The 27,929-nt window shown below is 50.2% G+C and overlaps 1 protein-coding gene across 5 annotated transcripts; it reads left to right on the forward strand.

The window, feature by feature from the left end:
* On the forward strand, window positions 1–27,610 carry NAB1 (NGFI-A binding protein 1). Of its 5 annotated transcripts, none has more exons than XM_075430469.1 (9): window positions 1–262; window positions 837–1,032; window positions 5,039–5,872; window positions 12,875–13,008; window positions 14,045–14,096; window positions 19,815–19,925; window positions 22,216–22,357; window positions 24,036–24,185; window positions 24,997–27,610. In XM_075430469.1, exons 3-9 carry the CDS (start codon window positions 5,054–5,056, stop codon window positions 25,086–25,088), a joined length of 1,500 nt encoding a protein of 499 aa, XP_075286584.1. In that variant the 5' UTR covers window positions 1–262; window positions 837–1,032; window positions 5,039–5,053; the 3' UTR covers window positions 25,089–27,610. The 5 variants fall into 5 exon arrangements, with proteins under 5 accessions (XP_075286584.1, XP_075286583.1, XP_075286581.1 ...); XM_075430470.1 differs by lacking the exon at window positions 1–262 and adding an exon at window positions 597–654; XM_075430468.1 differs by lacking the exon at window positions 837–1,032.
* The last annotated feature ends 319 nt before the right edge of the window (window positions 27,611–27,929 follow it).

Genomic DNA, 27,929 nt, shown 5'->3' on the forward strand with positions numbered 1-27,929 from the left:
GCGCCGGCCGCTCCCTCCCGCTCGGCCTCCGCGCTCCGCAGGCGCCGAGCCGGGCCGAGCCCCCCTCCTCTGACCACCCCCGCCCCCCCAGGCGGCGGGGACCGGCTCGCCCACCCGCCCCGTCGATGGGAAAGGAGGAGCCTGGGCCGGCGGCGCGCAGGCGGGGGGGCCGCTGGCAGGAACTTCGGCGGGGCTGAGCGTCAGGCGCGGGGACGGCAGCGAGGGGAGTCCCGGGCGGCCGGCGGCAGCGGCTGACCGCAGGGTACGTGCGGGGGACGGCCGGGGCGTGCGGGGGTGATTCCCGCAGAAATCCGGCGCGGGGGGGGGGAGGGGGGGGGAGGAGTGGGCGGAAAGTCCGCGCCGCGCCTGCTGCCGCGGGGGGGCGGCGGGGCGGGACGGGACACTGAGGGGGGGGGCGGCGCTGTGGTACCGGCCGCCCCCCCCTCGCCGCCGCTGTGGTGCCGCGCCCCGCCGCGGCCTCTCCCCCCCCACCCCGCGCAGTGGTTCGCCCCCCCCCGGGCCGGGCCGGGCCCGGCGTTCCTGTCAGCGGGGCCGGGCGGCTGCCGGGCGGCTTCCCCCCCCCCGCCCGCTTCCCTTCCCGTCGGCTTCCCCTTCGCGGGCTGCCCGGGGCCGGCGGGCATGCCGGGGCGGCAGGTAACCCCCCGTCCCCTCCCTCCCCATCCCGGGGCCGGGCTCGGGTGGGACGCTCGCACCGAGGGCCGGGCGGCGATCGCGAAGCGCTCGGCCTTTTTCCTTTATTAATCCTCACGCCGTTTCTTGTGGTGTTATTTTAATTTTTTTTTTTTTTTTTTTTTTCCTCCTTGGCACGTTTGAAGTTTCTGATTAAGTTGAGGCGAGGTCTGCGTCCGAGCGTGGGGCTCGCTGAGGCCGGCCGGGAAGTCCGCTGGCAGGGCGGCGGGAGCCGTCTGCCTCCCCTCAGGACGCCCCGAGGGAGCCAGGCGCGCTCGAAGCCACCACCGCTACCCGAAACACCGGGACCTGATGTCCCGCGCCTTCGCCTGAATTTAATAGGTGACAGCTCAAATATTAATTCCACCTGAAGCAAAAATCTGGAGGAATCGGCTGCGGGGGACGGGGAGAAGCGGGGTCGTCTCGCCCCGCTTCGGAAGACGTTGGGCTGGGCTGCCGCTGCTCGGAGTGGAGGGATCCGGCTGCGCCTGTCGCTCCCGGTTTCCCCCGAGCTGATTTTTCCTTTTTCTACGATCACTCAGTGGTGCTGCGGTGGGTGGTTGTTGTCCTTTTTTCCCCGGGAGTGAACGTTTTGTGGTCGGAGCTCAGGCGGCGTCGGGGGAGAGGAGGGCACGGCGGGCGCGGGTGAGGGAACGCGGAGGGCGAGGACGCGTGGCTGTGGGCTGCAGGGGCTGGGTGAAAAGAAAAAAAAAAAAAAAGGAAAAAAAAAAATCTAACTTGTGATTTCCTGGTTCTTCTGGGGCTGTAACAGCACGCAGCCTCGCATGGGCTTGAAACGGCTTTTTTCTGTCCGGGGGAATTTCCTAGCTGCTTTGTTTGTTCTGTACGTGAGAAACGTAGAAGACAGCTGCCTCTCCCTGCGTGTTCCCACACTCCGTGCTGGTATGGACGGTGAGCAAAGACGGGGGAGAAGGAGCAGCTCAGCTGCCGTCGCCGCGTTCGCTTGTTGCTGCAGACCTCCCCGTTCCCACCCCTTGCCGTGGAAGGGTTTGAGCTCAGCCGTGCCTTGGAGGATCTGCTGGCTCGCTCCGAAGGCGGCAGGTCGTGCCGCTTAGCTGCTTGGGGTTTGCCAGAGGACGTTGCCAGGCTGTTACCCCGAACCAGGCCTGTCTGGGCTGGCGGATTAGGGAGCCGAAGACTTACCGAGCAGACTGTAGGAGAGGGGGAAGGCACACGGTGCCCCAGGGTCCTGCTCGGGGTGAGGAGGGCTCGCCCTGTGCCTTCTCCTCACGTAACATCCTCTCCTGCTCAGCCTTTGCCCCAAAAGCACGGTCCCCGCTGCACTAAGGAACGAGAGCATCAGTGTCGTGTCCCTTGGATGCCGTTTAAAGGTCGCCTGAAAGATGTGTGGCACGGAGACCGGGGTGGGCGTGCGAAGGCTCTGCCGTGGCCGGGTCGGTCAGCAGAGCCAGGCGGCGGCAGCAATGCCTTGTGTCCTTCAGGTTAACAATCTCTTTCCAGTTCCAGCAGCGCTGTCCTGCCTTCTCAGCAAACCTTCTTGGCTGCTTGTCCTCCTAAGCCTCGTCTTACTCCTCCAGGTCGGCTGGCTTACCTGCTTTCCTGGCATCGCAGGCCGCGAGCTGAGCCGGAGCGGTGATGTCCGGGGCAGCGAGGCTGCCTTGGAACAGGGAAGGAGCCTTCCCGTCGTAAAAGCTTAGAAATATTTGGGAAGTGGTTGAGGTGAGTGCAGAGGGAACCCAGTGCAATGAGAGGAGGAAAGAGGTCAAAAGGAGGAGTGTTTGAAGATGTCTTCTCTGCAGAAATCGGTAGCAATCTTAAGTGGAAAATCTGCGCGGCCCTCTCAGGAGTTGCTGTACTAAATTTGGAAAACGGAATTGGTCTTTCAAGTACGAAACAAAGGGATTTCAGTCTTGCTCTAGACGCAAATCTCAACGCAGCCTGAACTGCGGGCTCGCTACAGACGCCTCCATAGTACATATTAATCCAGCTTTATCTGCCATGAGGAGATTGGTTGATTAGGAGCCTCCAGGTAAAGGCTGCCGCTCTTCCAGCCTGTGGGCTGGAAAAATGAGCTCCGTGCCCTGCCTGGAGCTCTCGGGCTGGGTGTGATTCCACTGCCACCGTCCGCCCGGGATTCAGCTGAGCTCTCTACGCAAAGTCCATTTATGTAGATTTATGTAGATCTCGTGCTAAGATGGAGAACTCTCAGAGCAAACGTGTGTTCTTGTAGCAGTTACTTAAGTCAATTTGTGGTATTGATGGTAGGAGGTCAACACCGTTTGAAATAGGAGGGCAGGAGCAGCTCACCGAAATGCTGCTAAACCCTAAGCTGTTAGTGTCCTTTGCCTTGTCAAAGTTTGTGTGGAATGGGAGGATTTTTCTAAGAACTGTGAAGTAATGACAATTTTCGAAAATGCTGAATTACGTACCCTTTAAAGGATTTCCTTAAGTGATTTTTCCTCGTTTTTCCTTGTTACTGCTCACGTTGTTGGGCGTAGACAGGACTTAGTTGTTCTTCTGCAATTAACTGTTCTTTTTGAAAGCTAAACTGTATTTGTAAAATACGCAGCTCCTAAATGTTTCCAGTCTCACCCCGAGTTCCAAAGCATGCGGTTTATTAGCTCTCGAGCTCCCCAGCGGCTCCTTGAAGTGGCTGCTCAGGTCTAAAGGGCACTCGCTGTCCGTTCGGTTTCACAGATACCAGCGTACAAAGGATGATAACGTGTGCGGCCGGTGGTTTGGGGCTTTTGTATTTTTTGGCTTTTTTCCCAGGGCTTTTCTTCCTGAAGAGATGGCCTGTCCGTGTCCTGTTGCTGCCACAGAACGTTTTTGTGAGGTTTCTGTTGGCCTCCGACTTTTGCTTTTCTCTAGTAAAGTTTAATCAAAGTTTTGTAGCAAAAGCCTGATCTTTCAGATGCCTCCTGAGTAGGAGTTGAGTTCCGTTCGTTACATCTGTACATTTGTTTGGAGTTGCTGAAGAGAAAAACACTTATTGGGGAGAGAAAAAAAACCCAGTGCAACCCAAACCAATAACCCCACAAACCAAACAATTGGCAAAAGTGCCTTTTGTGATAATAATTTCTGCCTTAGTTTTACTTTTGGCTACCGGTCTCCCAGTGCCCCTGAGCGTACGGATATTCTTGCATCGGAGTTTTGGGGGGAGGGAGGCTGCGCCTTACTAAAACAGTTTCTCCCCAGCGCAGGCAAATCGTTTTCTGTGTGCTGATTTTTAGGTTACTACTTTGTGTTTTTTAAAGTGCAGTGTGATAGTAGAGCCAGAGTGATGTCAGCAGACCGGCTCCATGCTTTAGTTTCCCAACCAGCTATAAATTACATGCTTTAGGCCTTATTGATTGGTGGTTTAGCTTGATCCAGTAATACTGGAAATTATCCGCTTGTAGTTGTGAAAGCCATCGTAGAGTGAAGAGGGGTGTGTGTGAGATCGTAGATTTCTCTGGAGAGTTGATTATTGGCGGGATGACCGTGGATAACGGGTTTTATGAAGTTGAAGCTTGCGCGAATGGTTTTTCCGCCGGCAGAAAGGGAGAGTACCGCTGCGGTCTGTCTGCTGGGAGCCCTCGGAGCGCGGCTGCTGTGTGGCCGAGCGGTATTTCGTGTCATCAGTAGCAGTGACGTGCAGGCCCGTTAGCAGGTGAATTCGAAATAACCTGTGTTGACTCTGTGTGCTGGAATCCACCAGTATTTTTGCTTCGTCTGCGGATATTGCTGCCGCAATTAAGATCAGCGGAGGCGTCAGATCCTTTTTATGTGAAGTGGGGAAAACTGTAGAAGTACTTGGTTTTAAAACACCCTTTTATTGATCCGGCTTCGTTAATCCTCTGGGGTTCCGTGAAGCACTCTGCTTCTTTGCTTCCCTTTCACAGTCCTCCACGCCGCTATGGGGGGAAACAAGTTGAGAATTCAGGCGAATGGAAGCTGGTGAGCTTGCTTTCCTCAGGGGATCAAGTGTTCGGTAACTCTTCGGCGTGTTTTGTGATCGTTTTGATCTGGAGATATAAAAGAGAGTCAAGCAGGAGCAGTGAGCAATATTGAATGACATTCTTGGGAACAAACATGGAGTGGGAATGCTGAAAACAAGCTGGCTCCGTGTTTGAATCATCTTTTTTTGTAGGTGCATCGCAACTGTCTGCTGATTTGTTTTTCCACAGAAGTTTCCATTAATTTAACTGGTCAAAAATTAAGGCTGTCGCCCCTTTTTTTCCTCTCCATACGTGTGCTTGTGATGAGAGAAGGAAATCCCGTCCTCCGAGCGGACAGCCTCACGGAAGGGTGGGCGGTGGGGGCAGCGCGCATCTGGACGTCGGCCTTCTGACGCTCATCTTCTCTCTCTCCTCCCTGTTTGCAGATCCTGTCATCCGTGATGGCGTCGGCTCTGCCCAGAACCCTGGGGGAACTGCAGCTGTACCGAATACTGCAAAAAGCGAATCTCCTGTTCTACTTCGATGCCTTCATTCAGCAGGGTGGCGACGACGTCCAGCAGCTCTGCGAAGCGGGCGAAGAGGAGTTTTTGGAGATAATGGCTCTGGTAGGCATGGCTAGCAAGCCGCTTCACGTCCGAAGGCTGCAGAAGGCTTTGAGGGACTGGGTGACAAACCCTGGTCTCTTCAACCAGCCTCTCACCTCCTTACCGGTCAGCAGCATCCCGATCTACAAGCTGCCAGAGGGGTCTCCTGCGTGGCTGGGGATATCCTGCAGCAGCTACGAAAGGAACAGCGGCACCCGAGAGCCTCACCTGAAGATCCCGAAATGCGCTGCCACGACGTGCGTGCAGAGCGTGGGCGCGAGCAAGTCCGACGTGGCGGGGAGCTTGTCGCTGCAGAGCGGCAGCGAGCCGAGACTCTGGCAGGGACACCACACCACGGAGAGCGAGCACAGCCTTTCCCCGGCTGACCTCGGCTCTCCGGCTTCACCAAAGGAAAACAGCGAGACCCTGGATGCCGCCGCCGCGCTGTCGGTCGCCGAGTGCGTGGAACGAATGGTTCCCTCCCTGCCCAAAAGTGACTCGAACGAAGTCAAGGAGTTACTGAAAACAAATAAGAAACTGGCAAAGATGATTGGTCACATCTTTGAGATGAGTGACGAGGACCCTCACAAAGAGGAGGAGATCAGGAAGTACAGTGCAATATATGGCAGGTTTGACTCGAAAAGAAAGGATGGCAAGCACCTCACCCTCCACGAGGTAAAACACCTTGAGCGGCAGCGGGCTTCCTCCCCTACCCCTGCGCCTTTTTGTGAGATGTTCTTCTCGTACGGGCACGTCCCGCCGGGTGACGGGAGCTGCGTCTCGTACGGGAGCCGCGGGCGGTCCTGCCCTGGGGTGGAGGTCTTGGCTGCGGCAGAAGAACCCGTTCCCGGGTGGGTGCCTGCACGTGTGCGCTGATGCCTTCAACTTGGCGTCCTCAGACCGCTCGGTCCCTGCTGTGGCCTGGCAGACAGAGGGTTTAAGCGGTTCGGCGCTGAAACGGCAAACCGGTAGCGCCGAGCGTGCCCGTGGGATTCTAGGCGTTCAGCGCGGTTTTAAAGCAGTCCTGTCTCGGTGTTCCGCTGCAGCTCGGAGAGTAGACTGGTTAGTTGGAAGATGAATAACTAAAACCGCTGGTGTCTGGGAGCGGGATCACCTGGCTTGGTCGCTACCCTCTGCTGTCCTCCCTTGCCCTGAGACCCTGTTCCGTAGCTTGTGCCCTCGAGGTAAAAAGGATTCCGCCGATGAGGTCCCCGCACCCGATGGGGTGGGGGTTTTTTGTCTTTGAATTGGGGTGGAGCTGAATTATCCAACCTGTCGTGTTTTGGGGACACAGTGCAGGGCAGGCTGTGCCAGGAGGAGGGGAAAGGACCGTCTGCGGTGTTGAAGGGTGACTGTGATGTGAAGGCACAGCATCTGTTCCCCCTTGTCGTCAGGAGTCCGTGCGGGCTTCCTTTGCTCCTCTTCTGGCTCGCTGGAGGCTCAGACTGCTGTGGTGTTGTAACGCAATAGGTGTGTCCGTGTGGGGAATAGTTCCCTAGCGCCGAAGCGCAGTACCAGAGGAGAACAAACATTAATTCGAAGCAGTGCCAAAACGCTGTTGATACGAGTGCTGCATCAGCATTTTCACAGTTAACAGCGATTGCAACATTTCAGTTGGATTTAAAATTTGGCATGTAAGGCTTAGCTCCCAAAAGGAAAGGCAATGTTTATGTTACAGGAGTGCCAAAAAAACTGTACTGGCTTTAGCCTTTTTTTGCTTCGAGAAGAAGTTTTGTAGGTGTGTGATCCATAACGTAAGACTACGTTCTCTCTATGCTGCTGAGTGGAAGGGCAGAAGGAAACAAGGCGTATTTCTTTACGTATTTATGTTTAGAAGGCAGCTGCACATCACCGTCGGTGACTTCACCGGGGCTTTTGCTACAGACCGGGGAGATGCTTCCAAGGGAGCTTGTCGGCAGCCAGCGCGTTTCTACCACGCAGCTTTAGTTGTGCCGCTTCGCTGAGGTGCTTTGTGGCTTTATGTTGAGCACTTAAATTTATGAATTCACCCAACGTGCAAGGACAGATCCCGTCTTACCCCCCTGGTCTCGCGGAAGGCTGTCCCGTAACGGAACGAGGCGCCTGTGAGATGGGGCAGGGTTTGAGAGCGTGGATGTCCCGTGGACCTCGCTGCAGAGTCAGGATTCGGAGGAAGGGGTTCTCCCCACCCGAGCACAGAGGAGGTCACGGTGTACAGCGTGTGCAGCCATGCGCTTCCACAGTCTCTCTGTGGGTGCAGAAAATTCTCTGAAACCTGGGCGGGCATCTCGTGGGATAATTTCCCGGCACCGGGCAGCGTGACGGGAGGTGGGCGCCGGGGCCGGCTTTTGTGTCAGGCGTGCGGTAGGCTCAGGAGTGGCTCTGCGGAGCTGGAGGGGTGAGTAGCCAGGTTGTAGTTCGAAGGAGCAGGGTGGCAAAGAGCTGGAAGAAAGGATGGCTGCTCTGCCTTGCTAATTTTTTTTTTTTTTCAGTATTGCACTGGAGATCTTTACTACATCACTGTAAAACCATGTTTAAAAATGGAATGAGAGCATGGTTTGGCTGTAGGAAATACTTCTATCGCTATTATGATTAAGGGCACAAGATCAAAGGAGTAAGTGGTTGACTTATGCCTCACTTACGCATGTGGGGCCTCGCTGAACTTGATGGGAACTGCACACATGCAAGCAAGAAGAATTTCCTCATAATTGGTTTACTGTTTGCTTAAAGAGGCCGGACTTCACAAAGTTTTGTCTTGAACAGTTTTCTCTCTACTTCCATTTTAAAGCAGAAAATATACCAGTTGTAGCAGTGAGACCGTTTTTTTGTTTAGGATCTGCTAAACCTGAGTTTGCCTGTTGCAAACTCAACTTCAGTGGGTTTTTTGTTTTTGCTGGCTTAAACAGTTTGCTGCTCAGAAGGAAGGACCTGAAACGACCAGGGAGGTAAGTTTCTGCTTGTCCAGAGACTGTTTCTGCACGTGTTCATGCATTCCAAGGCTGTCATTCTGCCTCGCAGTTCAAGGTTTGTCTGTGCAGCTGGCAACGAGCAGCTGAGTAAACTTCACTATGGATTTAAAAAGCTTAAGTAGGGGTTAGCTTCTCGGCGTAAAGATGAAGGGAGCTCTGGCTCCTCAAGCAGAGTGGGCTTGCGTGCAAGTTAAACTCAAAGCTGACGGAATCATCAGTGGTGAATTTGTGAGAGTATTCTGCCAAGAAAGCCAATGGGATCCTGGGGTGCATCAAGAAGAGTGTGGCCAGCAGGACGAGGGAGGTTCTCCTTCCCCTCTACACTGCCCTAGTGAGGCCTCATCTAGAGTACTGTGTCCAGTTCTGGGCTCCCCAGTTCAAGAAAGATGAGGAGCTACTGGAGAGAGTCCAGCGGAGGGCTACGAGGATGGTGAGGGGACTGGAACATCTACCCTACGAGGAGAGGTTGAGGGAGCTGGGCTTGTTCAGCCTGAAGAAGAGAAGGCTGAGAGGGGACCTTAGAAATGCCTACAAATATCTGAAGGGTGGGTGTCAGGAGGATGGGGCCAAGCTCTTTCCAGTGGTGCCCAGCGACAGGACAAGGGGCAATGGGCACAAACTGAGGCACAGGAAGTTCCAGCTGAACATGAGGAAGAACTTCTTCCCTCTGAGGGTGACGGAGCCCTGGAACAGGCTGCCCAGGGAGGTTGTGGAGTCTCCTTCTCTGGAGATATTCAAGACCCGCCTGGACAAGGTCCTGTGCAGCCTGCTGTAGGTGACCCTGCTTGGGCAGGAGGGTTGGACTAGATGACCCACAGAGGTCCCTTCCAACCCCTACTATTCTGTGATTCTGTGATTCTCTGTTTCGGTGTGAACACCGGCGCATCCGAGAGGGCTTGGGCAGCCATTAGAGGCCACTGAGAGCTGTAGGCACCGAGCTGCTTTGGAAGTGTGCGCTGGTGGTGGGATTATCTGCGTGAAGCACTGACCTAGCAGAAAATCTGATGCAGAGTCTTTCAAAGAGGTTGCAGAACTAGTAAACGCGCTGTCCTTAATCCGTCCCGTTGTCTCGGCATTGCACAGCTTTTCAAGCACGGAGAGTGCTTCGTGTTGAAAGTTGGGCTGGAGGAGGGGTGGGTACGAGGCATTCCCTGCGACTCGGTGACCCGTGTGTGCTGGAGTCAGATTTGTGGTTCGCGTGTCAGTATTTCAGTGCTTGTCTAGGTACCTGTAAAACCAAAAAAAAAAAAAAAAAAAATCCACTTTAACAGTGTGAGAAACAGGAATAAGAAATGCAAGTAATAAATTTTGTCTAGCTTGATCTCTTCCTTTTCTTTCGCTGACTCACCAAAACAGGAGGGCTTGGTATTTAATGATGTGTTTTTTAGTGGGGGAATCTGTGAACCCCATCAGATGGGATTAGACCCATCCCTCTCCGTAGAGCCTGTGTGGTTGCGTGCTGCTCCGTATCATTAAGGCTTCCGGCAAACAGAATCTTTATTTTTAGGCACGCAACGCTTTCTATCTGCAGTATGATGCCTCCTGAAAAGGCAGGAAGCCATGATGTGCTTCAGTTCGGTAAGTCTGGATGTGACCTGAAAGAAGAAACCAGGAAAAACAAACAAACAAACAGTTGGCTTTTCCCATATATTAGGATAAACAGCATTTGCCTGGAACTACCCAAAGCATTTTCAGTCATTTTGGCTCTCTGCAACCTTTCAACACTTTATTGAGGGATAAAAAACATCTCAAGTTATTTTGCAAGCACTAGCCGTATTATTCATCCTCGGCAAAGTAATAGCTATCGCCGTTACAGAAATTAATGCCTGCTTTGGATGGTAATTCTTTTCATCAATGTTGTATTAATCTTTTATTTTTGTACCTTTCCCCCCGCCCTGTGTTTTTTCTGAAAAGATAGACCTTGTAGAACAACCGTTGCTGTCTAAGGGGTAACAGTTTGTTGTTGTAGTACATTATACTGTAGGAACATAGTAACCTAGAGATGTTTGCAGATTAAACCTGAGCTTCCCACCCTTCTACGCCTGATCTCTGCGAGATTATTTTTTCTCTTGGCTGTAGCGAGGCGAAAGGATCGGGCGACACGTCTGGCTCGCCTGTTAGAGACGCCTTTGCACTCTGGTTAGCACGCAGGCATCGCGGGACGTGCCCCGCTCGCGGCAGAGGCTTTTATGCTAAACACAGGAAAAAACGCTGGTGAAGCATTAGGAGCAGCAGTTCTGCGTGAGGGTTTACTGGGGCGCTGGGAGGCTCTCAGCTCCTTCGAGACGTGCTCTTGTTTTCTCAGCCTCCCCGGAGAAGCAGCGTTGCGTTAGGCAGAATGTGTTTTTCTCCCCGGGATGCTGCCCAGCGCTGCGGCCGAGGGACGGCACGGCTGGGTGCTGTTCGTGTCCCAGGACATCTTCCACCCTTCAGGGATGGGCCACATCGCCTCTTGGGCCCCTGGGATGTGACTCACAAGCGACATTTCATGGCGGGGTGAAGGAGCAGGGCTCTTGGCCTCCTCCACCACGTCGCTGCAGACCCTTCCACCCGCTGCCGCGAAAAGCAATTTTGGTTTTTTTTGGTAGAAGCGGTGTTTTTGGTGTCGAGCCCTGCGCGCTGGCCCGCGGCCGTTCTTTGCACTGCCGGGATGGCACAGCTGAGTGCGTCGCGGATAGACGGCCTGCGCTGGGAAATGCTGGCTGCTTGGTAGTGCTCACCACCCGGAGACACGCACGCAGCACGGTGTTGGCAGCAGCAGCAAAGCTTGGGCTGTGTTCATGCGCAAGAAGCCACGTCCATTCGAAGCAGCTGAATTTCCAGAAATAAGGAGTCAGAGTCGTAGAATCATAGGTTGGAAAAGACCTCGAAGATCATCGAGTCCAACCATCCGCCCAACACCACCATTCCTACTAAACCATGTCCAGAAGTGCCACATCTCCACGTTTTTTAAACACCCCCAGGGATGGGGACTCCACCACTTCCTTGGGCAGCACGTTCCAATGCCTGACCACTCTTTCTGTGAAGAACTTTTTCCTGATGCCTAATCTAAACGAGGAGAGGCTGAGGGAGATGGGCTTGTTTAGCCTGAAGAAGAGAAGGCTGAGAGGGGACCTTAGAAATGCCTCTAAATATCTGCAGGGTGGGCGTCAGGAGGATGGGGCCAAACTCTTTTCAGTGGTGCCCAGCGACAGGACAAGGGGCAATGGGCACAAACTGAAGCAGAGGAAGTTCCAGCTGAACATGAGGAAGAACTTCTTCCCTCTGAGGGTGATGGAGCCCTGGCCCAGGCTGCCCAGGGAGGCTGTGGAGTCTCCTTCTCTGGAGATATTCAAGACCTGCCTGGACACGGTGCTGTGCAGCCTGCTCTGGGTGACCCTGCTTCGGCAGGAGGGTTGGACCAGATGACCCACAGAGGCCCCTTCCAACCCTGAACATTCTGTGATTCTGTGTAAACCTCCCCTGACGCAACTTGAGGCCATTGCCTCTCATCCTATTGCCTGTTACCTGGGAGAAGAGACCAACACCCACCTTACCTCAACGTCCTTTCTGGTAGTTGTAGAGAGCAATAAGGTCCCCCCTCAGCCTGCTCTTCTCCAGACTAAACCACCCCAGCTCCCTCAGCCGCTCCTCAGAAGACTTGTTCTCCAGACCCCTCACCAGGCTCGCTGCCCTCCTCTGGACACGCTCCAGCAAGAGCTGTGGGCACGGTGGGAAAAACACCTGTAGCGTTCTGGTGGCCTCTTGCTGTTCTGTCTCTTTGCAAGTGCTGGCTGTTCTCCAGCTGGGGAAGAAGGGAGCATGTCTCTTCAGCCCCTGCTTACCGTGGAAGGAGCAGGGCATCTCCTCCCAGGCAGCTCGGTTTCGGTGTCTCTCCTTGGCGTTAATAATTCCGTTGTTTGTCCGTGCCGTTGACCGTCGGCTTTTCAGGCAGCGGCGCTGTGAAGCTGGTAGAGTTCATGACGGCGTCTCCGCTTTCTATAGGCTTCCAGAGAACATTGCGAAACCATTTTGAGCCTTAACTTACTGTGGGTTTTTTTCCCCTCGGTATGAAACTATTGCCAGCAGCAGAGGCACTAGAAATGTGTCCCGGCAGGCTCAGGAAAACATCCTTGTTACACGTTACATTTGATTCATGTCTGAAGATAGTCTTCGCAAACATGAGGGTGAGAAACACAGCTAAAAAAAGTTTAATCGTTGCTTAAACCATCACCTTCTACAGAATTTATGCTGTATTCACCAGGGAAAGCCATCTGTACCCACACTGTCAGGATTTTTTCTTGTGGCTTTTCCCCCCCCCCCCCCCCCCAAGTCCTGGGCATATTGCGCTTATAAAAATAGTATTCTCTGTAAACCAGGCGTTGGGAGCCAAACAGTGTGAACATTCAGAGCTCCTGTTTTATGCTGAGATTTAATTAACGCTGGGATGAGGCACCAGCAGCGCTCACTGAGAGTGTCTTACAGTGTTTTACTTTGAAGGACATTGAATGCGCCGACCACGTTTGTATCTCTACTCTTCCCAGAAGCTTACCTGGCTTGGTAAGGGTATAAATAAATTGATTGAACCCTCCGGGGTTTAGTATACAGTTATAGGGAATTTTACTTGCCGTTGAAATTTTTTTGTTATTTGAAATTTTGTTGTTATTTCAGAAGAGCGGGTGCTTTCACAAGCACAGTGGGTGAAAGTATGCAAAGCCCTGAATCCCTGTTTTCTGTGTTTAATTTCCAGCTAACAGTTAACGAAGCAGCCGCTCAGCTGTGCGTAAAAGATAACGCGTTGTTGACCAGGAGAGACGAACTCTTCGCGCTAGCTCGGCAAATCTCTCGAGAAGTTACCTACAAGTATACTTACAGGACCACCAAGTAAGGTTTTAATTAACTCAGAGGGCCTTTACTTTCGGGGAGCTAATCAGTCTGATGGCATTGCTTCTGAAGCACTAGAGACACTTTCTGCTTGCTCTTTAGCTGGCAAAGTGCTCTTCTGAGGAGGGTAGGAGAATGCTGTTGAAGTCGTGAAGCTTTCAAAGTGCGAAGATTTAGCTGTCTTGAATTACCTTTCTATTTGCTCTCTAGCTTTCCAGCTTTTGCAATGATAGTGCATGTTCAGAGGCATCAGAGAGGCTGACGTTTCAACTATTGGAGGCATTTGTGTATTTCAGGGTCAATGTAAATAGGCAGAGTAGCCAAAGCTGCTTAATATATCAATTTTAAATTTTTTTTTTCCATATACAGATTTGGCTTGTTAGTTTCTGGGGAATGAAAAAGATAAGGTCATCGGGAGTGACTTACAAGCTTGCTCTAAGAGAACTGGAGCAGAGTCCTAATTTCGGTTGTTATGTTCTGTTAAACGAACTGCCCTAATAAAGAAGGAACAAAGGCTTGATAGCCTTTCAATCAATCCAATTAAACCTGCAGAGTTAGTAAATATGATTGAAAGTCTTGATGCTTTCTATATATTGCTTTCAAATGCCAACTCCCTCAGGTGTAGCGTGATGTCCTTTCAAAATACCTGTTCCCTACACTCATAGGAGATTTTTATGGCTTTGCTTTGCTCCCCTTTTTTCCGTACTGATTAATGTAGATACACATCCATTCTGGGCAGGCAGTGCCAAAGGCATTTCTGTAATTCTCCGTCCTCAGGTAGATTTCCTTTCTGTTCGGAAGAAGAGAGCGTGAGTCTGTTGACGCTTTTGAAAACAACACAAAGTGCTTGTATTCCTCTACACTTGTGACATTTACTGCCAAGCCCAAGTGAATTGGAGGCTTTTTCTGTGCATCTCGCTTGTTCTTGCCTGACTTTTCTTCCCCTCCTCCCCTCCTGACTCTGTTTTTCATTACTGTTTCTGATGGCCGGGGTTGATGTGCTATTTACTGATGGTGTGTGTGCCTTCTCTTCTAGGTCTAAATGTGGAGAAAGGGACGAGCTGTCACCGAAGAGGATCAAGATAGAGGTACAGTATTGAGACTTCCTGCGTTTTGACCTATGCATGCTAAAATTCTTTTTTGTTGTGAAGGGATCTGTCTTAAGGAAATGTGTCAGAAGAACATTTGACAGACAGTTGATGGGTGTGAGAGAAGGAGAGGGGGGAAGAACGTCACCACTGTCTCTGAAAATGTAAATACTTGTTGGAGAAACCTGTAGGAGCAGGGGTGAAGAGTAGGATTTACTTTATGGTGAAGTTACTCTCGGTGTTTTGCCCTCGGAGTGAGTAGGAGGGGCGAGGAATGGGACGGGCTGACTTCCTGCGGTGGAAAAAGCTGAAGTGCTGTAGGAAATGTCTTCCCATGAGGCCTCCTGCTTGTAAGTCCCTGTGAGGTGGGGTTTGCTTCATTCGCTGGAGTCAGCTTCTGGTTGTGTCCTGAGCTCTGGGTAAGGACTGATGGCAGGCATAGCCATCCCCAACTATGCTGTAAATTGGAAAACTGATCCTATGGAAAAGTCAAAAGCTGACTAAAAGCTGTCTCTGCGCCTGTAGATATTAATTTACAGGTTTTTGTAACCAGTTTTGTGTAAAAAGCACATGCGTGCATGGCTAATGTATACATCTGCACAAGGTGTTGCTTAGGGAGATGCGTGTTCTGCCTCGAGTTTCTTGTTGGGAGTGCAGGAGCAGCACATCTGTAGTTTACCTTTTGCTTCAGTTGCCACTGCTGGAAAGGAAATCTGAGGCCTTTTCACTTAAAAAAAAAAAAAGTTGTAAATAAGTATACTGTATGCCTCATAAGAATAGCAGATCTTCCTTTGTAATTTATTTTTTAAGCATATTTCTGTTTCACTGTTCGGTGGATATCTAATCAGTCCATAGTGTTAGGGGCTTTTTTTACGGTCCTGCCTGCTCCAAAAGCTGTAGGTTAAACGTGTGTTAGAACGTGAGCTAGGCCTGAGCTGGATGTGAGGGATGGTGAGGGGACTGGAGCATCTCCACTACGAGGAGAGGTTGAGGGAACTGGGCTTGTTCAGCCTGAAGTAGAGAAGGCTGAGAGGGGACCTTAGAAATGCCTACAAATATCTGAAGGGTGGGTGTCAGGAGGATGGGGCCAAGCTCTTTCCAGTGGTGCCCAGTGACAGGACAAGGGGCAATGGGCACAAACTGAGGCACAGGAAGTTCCGTCTGAACATGAGGAAGAACTTCTTCCCTCTGAGGGTGACGGAGCACTGGAACAGGCTGCCCAGGGAGGTTGTGGAGTCTCCTTCTCTGGAGATATTCAAGACCCGCCTGGACAAGATCTTGTGCGGCCTGCTGTGGGTGACCCTGCTTCGGCAGGGGGGTTGGACTAGATGACCCACAGAGGTCCCTTCCAACCCCTACTATTCTGTGATTCTGTGATTCTGTGCCTGTGGCACAGATAGGTGAGATATTCTGTAACTGTAGAGGGAAGCTGCAGCGTGTTCTGGAGTGTGTTTCACACGTGTAACTCCATCTGTGGTGGATGCACTGAATGCAAGGCTTTCATGTTTTCAGTAGCATAGTGCCTTGGTACTTGTACAGGGGCTTTTCCCGTGCAGCAAACCCTGGTGTGAGAGCAGTTAGTTCTGAAAACGCAATTATGAATAGGTATAGAGGATTTAATCTTATTTATGAAGTTCCATCAAGGCTGTGTAGAGGTGTAGTTTGAGTTTACATGACACCAAATGTACATGTGCGTGGAGGGTTTGCTGGTAGCTTCGGTGGCAAGTCAGTAATGTCGTTCACATGCGTTGGGATTCGCGTCGACCTACGCTTGTTCTTCGACCCCCAAAAAAGAGCGGGGAAAAGCTGCCTGAAATGATTCTAATCTGCCTTGACCAGCATGTTGCAGGATGGTTCCTTGAGCCTCCCCTGTTTTCTCCAGTCTAGTCCTAATTTAGAAGAGCTGGTGGGGAGCTGCCGCTCCTCTGCTTGCAGCAGTATTTCACTGACTATTAGATGTCAGCATTAGGAAGTTTTTCCTTCGTTCAGTAATAATTGGTGATGAGCAAGTCTCTAAAATGACACGCTGCAAGGGAGGTTCTGTTTTCCGCACAGGATCTTCGTTGAAGGAAAAAGTAAAATTAAAATCCTGAAAAATAACAGGCTGAAACTTCAGATTTGCTGGGGAGCAGGAAGTTTGGACAGCCTTAGGGGATGTGCAGTCTCTTCTGCATGGTGAAATCGTGAAGAGCCTGGAAGGCCTGTGTTCTCTAGAGACTTTTTAGTTCAGTAATTCTGAGAAAGAATGTTTACTTGGTTTTCTGTTTGTCTGGAATTACCAGTCGTATCTTAAAGTGCTCGCGAAAATTTAATGTCCCAACAGTACAAATGACTATTTCAGAAGTAGGACTTTTTTCCAAAATAAGAAATCGAAAATGAAACTAAATGAAATAATCTTTCATCTGATAGCACAGCATTATTAATTATGAAATGACCAATGTTGTTATCAGCATCAATGTCTTCTTCCTTACGAGTTCGGGAGTCTTTTAAGGCGCAAACCATTACTTCAGTGCATTATAATTCTGAGGTACTCAATAAATCATGGACTTGTCTTCAAAGAAATTTAAAAAAGATGCAGTATTGCGCAGTAGATCACTTTTACGTGTCGTGTTTTGGGTTCTTGGGGCTTGCATTTTGTGAAAAAAGTCCTTTTTTTAGTAGTATGCTTGGGGATTTTGTGGGGTTCTTTGTTTTTAGAAAGGTGGAGGCAAAAATGAAAATGATAGCAAATGCTGCAGAGTTTTCCTTCTGTTCTGGATAAATATTCCTTATCCTGTTTTTAAAGTTGGAATGCTTCATTGTCACTCTGTTAGCTCACTGTCACGCTAATGTCACGCAGAGGGTCTGAACATGGGTGATTTTTTTGTTGTTGCTGTAACTAGCTCTGTCTCTTTCTTTTTTCTTCCTTTTTTTTTTTTTGGTAAAGGTCATTTTGCCTGTGTGTTTTAAGGCTCAACTCTGTATTTTGATTCACCATTCCTTTAGCCGGTAGTCGTTAACGTCTCCGCAAAGCGTGGTCTGTAACGCTAGTGCTTGAATTTGGAAAGGCTTCACACTCTATTTGCATAGTGTAAAAGATTACTGGGGGGGGGGGAGAAGATGAGTTAATTTCCTGAAATATAATAACACTTAAAAAAATCTCCAGAGAGCGTCTGAAGGTCATCCTTCAGCAGAGCTGCGTGTGCAAGCTGCGACATCGCCGTGTTCCAGCCACCGCTGTAAATTCATCCTCCCCCTGAATATGAAACTGGCACGAGCTTTACAAAGAAACAATCTGCCGTGAATTACAGCAAATTACCTGTGAAAGCCTTGCTCTCCCCCTGCGCGCTCTGCCCCCTCTCACTCGTCGAGTGGGTGGGCGAGCCGTGGGAGCGAAGTGTGGAGAGGAGAAGGGGGAAAAAAATCCCCGGCGAATGACAGACCGGAGGTGTGGAGGGAGTGAAAAAGGGAACGGGGGGAGCTGGGGTTTGGAAGCGGGTCGTTAAAAAAGGGGGTTGCGGTTCCTAAATCCGCTCTGGACAAAGAGCGGGGCAGCGAGGAGGGATGGAAACGTCTGCTCCTGCTGCAGAGCAGGGATGTCTCCGGCGTGGGCGTTGCGGGGCGTGGGCACCCCGGATTTCGGTCAGCTTCCGTGCCCCGGCGCCAGCACCGCTCGCAGCGACGAGCCGTTGCGGCACCGGCGTCGAAAGCGAAACAAGCCCAGAGGTCCGTGGCGCGGAAGCCGTGGGGGGAGAGGCTGCTCGTCACGGCCGCTCTGCCTTGGGGTTCAGGCTCGGTGTGGGCAAAGAAAAGGAGTTTTAAAAATATTCTCGCTGTGCGACGGGAGCGGAGGCTGCCGTCGCGGGCGGGGGGAGAGGGGAGGAGAGGCCCACCTCCGCCATCGCCCAGAAGGCTGCAAAGCAAGCCGGGCCACGTGTGGGATTGGTGTTTTTTTCACAGAGACAGCGAAAAGCAGTAGAAGCTACTGTTTGCATAGGGAAAATGTCATTAGAGGGAGCGAAAAAGCACATGTGGGACTGAGAACATCTGCTGCACGAAGCCGCCTGACAAACAAGCGAGGAGCAGCGGCAGCGCGGCAAAGCGGACATGCAGAGGGACAAAGCAGGCTCCCCGGCCGACGGGGACGGGCTCCGGGAAGGCGACCGGAGCCGCAGGCGAGGGTTACCCGCTGCGTGACTGACGGGTGACAGTCAGGGCTACAGGCAGCCGGCCCCGCTTGGAGGAAACACCCTCGGGTTTTGTCTTGGCAAGGGATCACGGATACGGCGTGAACAGCCGCCTTACCTGTTTTGTTTCAAAAATAGGATCCTGAGCGATGGGTTTTTGTGTTTCTCATCTTCCCACACAGAATCATTCTGCTCTCCGAGACAAATTCAGGTCTGTCTACAAAAATGGTCAGCGCTGATGGAAATGCGTTGCGGAGCCTTTGTTTCTGGAGGATGAGGTTTTGTGGCAGTTTACCTGGCTATGAAATTTTGCATACCCATCATGTTTATTTTTTCCCCGAGGGAGTATGTTGGGTGGATAAAAGCAGTATGCAGTGTTCAGACAGATATTTTTTTTATTATTATTTTTTCCCCCCCCTGAGCACAAAGAGTAGCTTTACTGGCATCGCGTTGCACGGAGGGTCTGACCGCCACTCTCCCGCCGGCCTGCCGACGGCGTGGACCCTGTGGTCCTTCCCCTGTGGTTTCTCTGAAAGATCGCTTTTCTTTTCTTGGGCTGTAAACCCATTTGGCCAGCTGTTGTCAAAAATGGTCCTATTTCCGTGCATGTGCCTCAAGAATCCACAAGGAAAATATACCGACATATTTGGTGTGCTTTTGGTACCGGGGTCTACAGCACGTCGCTGGCAGACATCGCTGCTTTCAGGCTTGGGTCTGTCTTAAAATCTCGAGCTTCTTCTCCGATTTTAAAAATGTCACCTATACCGTGCTTTTGTAAGCATTTCTGGATGTTCCTCTATTTTACACGAGCTTGCCTGTTATAATGCCGAGCAGGGTAAATTTCTCATCTTGAACCTTTGCTTCGATGATTAATTTATTTTAATGGAGTCTGGCAGGCTTTCAGAGGAACTTTATTTGCTTTATTGGTACATATGCAAGCTGCAAAAGAGATTTGCATGCCATAAGCATTTGAGACTGAAGGAATGATTGAATCATGATTTCCCGTAGTGTATAAAGTCTTTGCTACCCTGCTTGTAAAATGGTGATACTTTGTTCTGTGATACTAGTGTAGGTTCTGCGTGAAATACGGTGAATTTCGGGAGGCTTTGCTCAGCTTCTCAAAGGTAGTATATCCAGCTGCTGTGCCTTATTCTTGACCACATATAAACTTGATTTGTTAAGAATCTCCAAAGCTGCTGTAAGTAATGAGGGACAGAAACTACGGGCCTAAATCTGCCTGGCAAGGCTGAACGTAAACTCGTTCCATGTCAGTGACAACAGTAGTTTGGTTTCCCCTGAAGCTGTGAGAGACGATTGCCTGTGGATGCCATTTTGGATACATAGCTGTTGTTGTAGAGGGGCTGTGCGCATTTTGTGCACAAACATAAATGAAGTGGATAACACGAACACGTAAATCGCAGCCCAGAATTTTCACAGAGGTTCAGGAATGTGTTTTGTTTTTTCTTTTTTCTTTTGAGTGAGCGGAGGGAGTGAAGACAAATCAATAATAATGTGTCCCTCTTGGTGTTTGGTTTCTTCTTATGCTCAACAGGACGGTTATCCTGATTTCCAGGACACAGTCCAGACACTCTATCAGCAAGACAAAATGCCACTTGCCTTGGCTAAAGGGAAGAGTGAAGACTCGACAGCTCTTAATTCCCAGGTAAACCAACTGCGCTACACTGAATAATACAGGCCATGTCTTTGTACGTTGATTTTGATGTGTTGTTTTGATGACTAAAGGAATTACCATCAATTTTTAAAGGCCTACCCGGTTTAGCTGTGATTGCATCACTTTTAATTTGGGTTTACCTGCTGAAACTGTTCTGACACGGTGCTACAGCTTTACCCCACTTAGTTCCAGGGAGGCAAGATCTAGTGTGGCTGGCTCGAAAATACGCGCTCGCCTGTCGGGAGCGAGTAGGGCACTATGGGTACCGTATGTGCTGTGCTGCTTGTGTTAGGGGCTATAAATGGAAAGTGCAGGTTGGTGAGTCTGGAGGAACAGAGTGTAGGCATCTTGGAGTCCTCAGTTCTGACATCTCTTCTAAGGAAAGGTCAGTGTATTCAGGAAATGGTGGACCTCTGGATGCGAGAGGATCAATTGCCTTTCTAAAGAACATCCAGCCTGGTGGACGTGCAGTGTTTTGGAGTATCCAGAAAGCTTTCTGTAAGTGAAGACAGACTTCCAATTCTTTCTTTGTCTTTTCTGTAGTGTATCCCAACCTTTAGGCAAGAGACCCATCTCCTACTGCCAGTTGTTGCCAAGGAGGGATCTCATGCTGAGTTGCAACAGATTTATTTTGTATAGCTGATCTGGGCAAATGTAACCACCGAATTTTCACGTAAAATTACATTTAGGAGTTGCACTCCTGTTTTCTGAGACAAGACGCGTTACCCTGTCTTTCGCCACCTGCTATTGCAAAGTAGTGTACAGTCGTAGAAATCCGTTTGTGGTGACACATCAAAAAGTGTGTTCTGATGTCACATAATAGTTAAATGAACTGGAGTTTTGCAAACTTACTTTCCTCTTGTATGTGCTTTAGAGTTTTCGTTGATCACTGCTACGTAACAGTGGGCTAGAGGTTTATCTGAAGCTTAAATGTATCTGCAACTCGACAGGTTTTTGTATGGTTATCAGAAGCATCATCGCAGGTTAAAATTTGGTTTTGTCCCAGTTCGACAACGACGATGTCACGAGCGAGAAATGTTTTGGTCTTTTTAAAAATTATTTTACAGTTTCAAAGTTGTAACGGGAGTGACAGAATAGCGAAGTTAAAGCACCCTTGAAAGTAAACTATTTAAAAAGGGTTTCTTTTTTTACCGCCCAAGGCCAAGCTTGGTCTGTCAGTGTTCTTCTGCGGGGCCTGGCGAGCTCTAAGCCAGCGTGAGCGAAGAGCGGTCGCGTCATTACCCTGCGGGCAGGGTCGTCGCTGTGCTGGAGAAGCTCAGGTTTTGCTGGGCTGTTGCGCTGTTGTTGAACTGTGCTGAGTAAGTCAGGGCTTTCGTCGTCTCCCACAAAAAGTTAAGTGCTCTGCCGTTAACAGGCCTCTGTGCTGGTTGAAACGGTTACGGCGTGACCTGAAAGAGAAATGAATTTTTCCCTGTCGATCGCAGATGTTAGGCTTGTACGCTTTCTGTTCTGCGTTCATTGCGGCTCCTCTAAATCAACTTTCTTGACTTGTGATTTTTCTTCTGATTTTTGCAAGATGCTTATTTACATCCTGAAGAACAAGATGATATCGAAAGTTAGAATTCTCTTGGCATTGAAGTCAATGACAAACGTTCAGACGCCATTTCCTCCCACGTTGCTCCGCATTGTTTAGTTTCGCTCTCGAGAGGTGTATAGGTCTTGTTCTTCTTCTAGACAGACGTTTCACACCTTTATCCCCCACAAACATACTGTCATCCTACACTTTCAGCATGGCAGATTTTTAAGCCTGGGTAGTGCTGTTTCCTAAAATAAAGATTCCAAGATGTCTGGTGAAATCTTGGCAGAAGTTTTTAGCAGATGTTGCCATTGCTCTTGGACTGCTTTGTGGAGACGTGTATTTGAACAGAGCTAACCGGATAATTAAGACGTTATTTTTCTCTCTTCTGGAGATTTTCTTCACGTAACCTGCAGTCCTAACGTGCAGAAAGTGATTTTTGTGTGTTTTGTAAGAAGATAATTGAATGTTGCATTGCTGTGTGGATGAACAGCAGCTTGCATTTTAAGTATTTTGCTGTGACTCAGACGTACGGTATGAAAATCTTTATGGGTGCAAAAATATTTTGTTTGCTCGATCGTTTTGAAGAAACTGTAAAGCACACATCTGTACATATGAGTCAACAAAAACCTCTAGCTAGGCTGTTAGCCTTATCATCTGACACTGGTTTTTTCCCTCTGTTTTGACTTGCTATATGTATGCATATAGAGAGAAAATATTTTTTTTTTTTTGCTTTATTTGCAGTCGGAAAAGGTGATGGCAAAACAGATGGAGTTTCTCTGCAACCAGGCTGCACTGGAGAGGCGTCTTTCCACGGGGTGTTACAGGCAGAACTCGGAAGAGCACAGCCCCAACGGCATGTCGCTGGATACTGCCGACGGACAAGGTACGGTGGCTCCCAGGCACGGCGTCGCTGCCAGCGGATGCGTTTGGCGTGGCGCAACCTTTGTCAGGGGCGTTACTTACCTAGTACGGGAGGCTGAGCGCTGAACGGACGAGGCAAGATCTCTGCCCTGGAGTGCCTGCGGTCTGAAGAGCGCGATCGGGTGCACAGTCGCGTTCTGCTCTGTTCCTCCGATGCGCCTGGGCAAACCGCTTTCCCCGCGGACGCGGTGGGGAGGGAGGAAGGCAGGGTGCGCTGCCGGTACCGAGGGCAGAACTCGGCTCTGGCTGTATCCAAAGTTTTGGAAATGGAGTGGGATGTTGTGTTTGGTTTCACAGAATCACAGAGTGGTAGGGGTTGGCAGGGACCTCTGTGGGTCATCTAGTCCAACACCCTGCCGAAGCAGGGTCACCTACAGCAGGCTGTAGAGGACCTTGTCCAGGCGGGGCTGGAATATCTCCAGAGAAGGAGACTCCACAACCTACCTGGGCAGCCTGGGCCAGGGCTCCGTCACCCTCAGAGGGAAGAAGTTCTTCCTCATCTTCAGCTGGAACTTCCTCTGCTTCAGTTTGTGCCCATTGCCCCTTGTCCTGTCACTGGGCACCACTGAAAAGAGCTTGGCCCCATCCTCCTGACACCCACCCTGCAGATATTTATAAGCATTTCTAAGGTCCCCTCGCAGCCTTCTCTTCTCCAGGCTGAACAAGCCCAGCTCCCTCAGCCTCTCCTCGTAGGAGAGATGCTCCAGTCCCCTCACCATCCTTGTAGCCCTCCGCTGGACTGTCTCCAGTAGCTCTAGGTTTGTGTCTAGTAGGTTTGTGTTCTCGCCGTGCGGAAATCGCAAGTGAAGCAGAGAACGTGGTTGGTGCCCCTTGTTGTTTACCTGTTTGTGCAGTCTAGGAACAAAACCCGAGGAGCTGGCTCTGTAAACTCCTTGGAACTAAGCAGATTCTAATGATGTTCTTAGTAGCTTGTTATTCTTCAAAAAGCTGACAGTTTTGTGGTTATGTCTTTGATCTACCAACTGGCTATTCCTGAGCTGGAGTTAATTTTAGGAGTGTTTGTTTTGTTCGAGCGCTTTCTGTTTGGATTTCTTTTTGTTTTTTAATGTTGTGAAATGAGACAAAACGTTATAAACACAAGAAATACAACCACAAGTACTTGTATCTGTTTTTTAAGAGCTAGTTTGTTTAAGGAGGTGGGGGGGTGGGTGGGGAGAAGCAGTAAAGGGAGAAAGTAAGGAAGTCAATAGAAATAAGCATTAAAACGTAGGTTTTCATTTGTGTGTCTTGGTCAAACAGCGCGGTACCCAAGTCTACAGGAAGAATTAGGAGGGTGGATCCAGCTCTTCTCGATAGTGCAAGCTTCTTCATACCATTTGTCCATTGCCCAGTGTGAGCAGGAATTTTTAGGAACTCAAAGGGTTTTCTGAGCAGCATATGAGAGATCTTGCCTTATTTTTGGTTTGGTATGGCTGAGTGTGTGTTTCTGGCGGCGCCTGCGGCGTAATCTGCAGAGCGACGTTTACCTCAGCCTTGTTTGGCTAGAAATCTTCCCGGAGCAGCTGGAATTCAGGATGCGCTTTTTGCTGGCAGAATTAGTACGTCTTAAAGTCTCTTACCTGTTTTTTGATGTTGCTTGGCTTTTAATGCGTCGGTGTTTCGCTGTGAACAACCTCCAGGTGAAAGACCGCTGAATCTCCGCGTGTCAAATCTGCCGAGCAGACAGTTGCAGCACATTCCGCTTGATGGAGAGCAGCACGCTGGAAAACCCCTGTGCAGCGACCTGATCCGGCTTTACCCCAGCGGTGAGGCAAAGTCCCAGTCCTCGGGTTAGTGCTGGCGCTTGTGAACGACCCACCGTCGTATTACTGTGTCGTATTCTTTGGGAAAAGCTCAGAGGATAAAAAGAGATTTTATTCTGGTCTATAAGCACCTAGCTCTGTTTCTATGCTGTGAACCAAACCATGCAGTAAATGTTTTGATCCGGGTTTCCCGTTCACTGACCTCTGCTCGCTGGCAATTTTGTCGTTTACCTCTGGCGCTGCGAGAAACTCGTTCTTGGTTCGATAGAAGGCAGCGAGAATCCTCTGTGAAATCCATCCGGGTGGCTTCGGTGTAATGCTGAGATGAAGCCAGGGATTCCTGAGGCTCTCGCAGCTTCAGGAATAATAATAAAATCCCATCTGAGTTCGGGAGATGCAACGGGAAAGAGGTTATGTGAAAGACAAGATGCAGAAGTAGTTGTTTTGCAGACTGGGCAGATTCTTGCATCTTCTGCTTTGGTGCATCGCAGTCTGCGCTCGTCTTCTTGCCGTTTGTCCCGATCGCAGCGATAATTCACGTTGTGAAATTTCTAGCTGGGGCTTTTCACTGATTCCCTTTCAAAATGCAAGCGAAGAGCGCATCTCCACGGAGCCCTGCTCCCGGAGAGAGCTGAAGCAAGTCTGCGGCGATGGCTCTGTCGTCACTGCGACGTAACTGGGGTGGTTCTGACCCAGCGGAGGCAGGATCTGTTGCTTCAGCTGTTTGTTGGAGTACCTGTATGGTTCATGGACCTTTCTGTTGAATTAAGAACAGAATATATTTGTTTCCAAGCACTGTTTTTAACATCTTCTTTCTTTCTTTCTTTTCTTAACGCAGAAGGCCTTGGTATTTTAAAGGATTTTCCTCATTCGGCTTTTAACAACATAGAAAGGAAGGTCATTAAAACAGAACCTGAAGACACAAGATAGTCGCTCTGCTCTGGAAAACGGGGTCGTAGTAAAGAACGAAACTTCACAAGAGAGAAAAAAAAAACAGCCTTAATAACCAGTGTTGCCTCATTCAAATAAGAGATTTCAATAGCCAAAGCCTAAGAACTGGTACAGTAATCTGTGGAAACAGGAAAGCGAGAGACACTGCAAACTAAATCAGTAATACAGGTGGATAAACATTCCTGTTCGAGTGGTTTTGTAACGTGGGAAGACTCACAAATTAATATTGTGGGGGCTTCATTATTTAAGAATGTATTATGTATTTGTATAACTTATCAAAGTAAATCTAGATGTCGGGACGTGTATTGAGTCCAGTAGATGTGGCTACAGTTCATTTTACTTGAAATTTCAATGTCTACTTTCAGTGTACCTAGCGTAGATATGGTGGTTCAACATTTGAATTAAAAATCCTTGGAGAATTAGGAGTGCGAACCTCGTGACGCAATTAACAGCGAGTTTGCAACGATATCTGTAGAAAAAAAAAACGGGAAAACGCGTAAAATGTTTCCTGGTTTCAAGTTGTTACGTGGATATAGAATTTGGTAGCCCCAGACCCCGATTCTGTGTCGTAGCGGACGTACGTGACACTTCGCTCCCGTGAGATCGCTTCCAGCGGTTTCGGCAGCCCGCGTGTCAGGCGCTGACGGCGTAACGCCCACCCGCCTGCGGTTCGGGAGCGTGGGGCGAGACAGGGAGGGTACGGAGGAGCCCGCAGGCTGGCTCCCGTCCCCTGGGGGAAAAACCGCGGTTGGACACGCTGTGGAATTGCTAAAATCCCCTTTGGTGGGGAACCCAAGAGACCAAGTAGCGTGGACGGGGCTGCGAGAGTTGTGGCTGAGACCGTTATAACTTTTTTGGACTTCTCTGTGGATCTTTTAAAAAGGGAGTGGGGGTGGGGAGCATCCTAGGCGTGGCAGAGACGAAACACGATGCAGGATTTACGCGTCGGTGCGACAGGTTGCACTTGATACCCAGAAGATCTTTCGGAGGCGAGGAGTTACGCCTTGAGCACGCGGCTCCCGATGAAGCGCTGTCCAGCCCAGATGATTCTATGAATATCCCGTATACTGCGTACAGTACGCCAATACGTTTCGTTATGTGTGTGATGAATTAACATCTGTACTCTTTATTTATTTGATGGTTTTTATTGTTTTTTTTTTTTTTTCTTTTGTACATTTTCGCTTTGGCAGATGTCATTTTATCTAAGGAGAACTGGTCGGCGTATAACTTTGGAACTTACCGCGGGCGCGTTTGTGCGCATCCATGTCCCCTCCGCGCAGCTCCCTCGATCAGAGTCGCTCTCCTGCTGTCACGATAGTTCTACGCCTGGGTTTCTGAACCCGTTTTTATTTTGCCTCCGGCGCGTTCTGGAGGGGAGAGGGAGGGCTGGAGCAAGCCAGCTGCCGTGCCAGCAGGCGAATCTCCCCGCTCGGCTGCGCGCTTCGTCTCTGCAGTTCGCTCCGCGTCGCCGGCGCGCGTCAGCGATCCGGTCGCTGCCTGCGTTGCGCTGAGACGGCCGGCAAAACGCGAGCTGGAACGTCTACACTGCGGTCTCTTATCACTGTAAACGTACCTAATTATTTTACCACTTTGGATTCGTGGAACAAAGCTTTATAGTAGAAAAACACCAGTAAACAACTTTTTATACTATTAAAATGTTTGTTTTTTTAAAAAAAATGTTTCTTGGAGCTGTATGGTACCGTTTCACTGACCGAAGTATCTGACTTTAAGCAATGGAGCTGGCGGCTTTGCTGTTAGAAATAAGAGACTGGATGTGTAGTTGTGTCTCCCCTTGCCTGTTGTGTCCGCCAGCCCTACAGATGAAGAGGTGTCTTCGGTCCGTAACGTTAGCCGGTGCCGCGGCGCGGCGCTGAGCGGCCTCCCCGAGACGCTGAAGGACGGCTGGAGGCGCGGGCCGCGCGGCTGGCGCGAGGCGTGCCGCTGTCTCGACGGCCGAGCGCTGCGCCTGGATCGCAGAGGAAGCCCTGGAGCGTGCCGCTCGCCCCGGCTAAAGTGAGGAAGGAACAAGAACTTGCGAAGCAGCACGCTGTTTCAGCCGAGTCCAGAATTTATTTTGTAAACACTAATGTATTAAATTTGCTATGAATTAAAGTATACAACGGTTATATTTCTGAGTTGTAAATACGGTACTTTGTGTCACAACCAGCTGGTTCTCTCCAGAACGAGATTTCAGTTCGTAGTCCAACGGGCCATTTCGCTCTCCGTAAGCTGGAAGCAATTTTTTTTACTGGTTTGCAGCTGTACGATGGGGGTTTTTTTAACCTGGGGAAGGGGGGGGAGGTACATTCTGAGACTGCACATCCATTTGGTGATGGCAAATACTGAAGGCCGGGCCTTGCCGTGCCAAAGGACTGCGGCGTCGCAGGGGGGGGCTTGCCCTCGTCTGCTCATGGGGGGTGCTGGGACCGGAGGCCAGCCCCGCAGAGGGTGCCTGTGCTTACTCACCTGTTCATATTGTTGCTTACAAAATAAAATTCACCGTGAGAACTCGTTAGTTTCCCCGGGGTTTTTCCTTCCTTTTATTTATTTATTTTTTTTTAATTGTGTTTTCTAAAGGGAGATGTTAATTTTCTGGGGTTAGGGGAGGAGGAGGAGGAGGAAGGGAGCAGCTCGAGCTGCAGCTGTCGCTGGAGGAAGCCTGTTGCTGCTCGCTCTCGTGGTTGAGTCCTCATTTACGGGTGGCCATGGTCTCTCGTGGTTGAGTCCTCATTTACGGGTGGCCTTGGTCTCTCGTGGTTGAGTCCTCATTTACGGGTGGCCGTGGTCTCTCGTGGTTGAGTCCTTATTTTCAGGTGGCCA

Source organism: Opisthocomus hoazin, chromosome 9 (assembly GCF_030867145.1).
Source record: "Opisthocomus hoazin isolate bOpiHoa1 chromosome 9, bOpiHoa1.hap1, whole genome shotgun sequence".
Classification (NCBI taxonomy): domain Eukaryota; kingdom Metazoa; phylum Chordata; class Aves; order Opisthocomiformes; family Opisthocomidae; genus Opisthocomus; species Opisthocomus hoazin.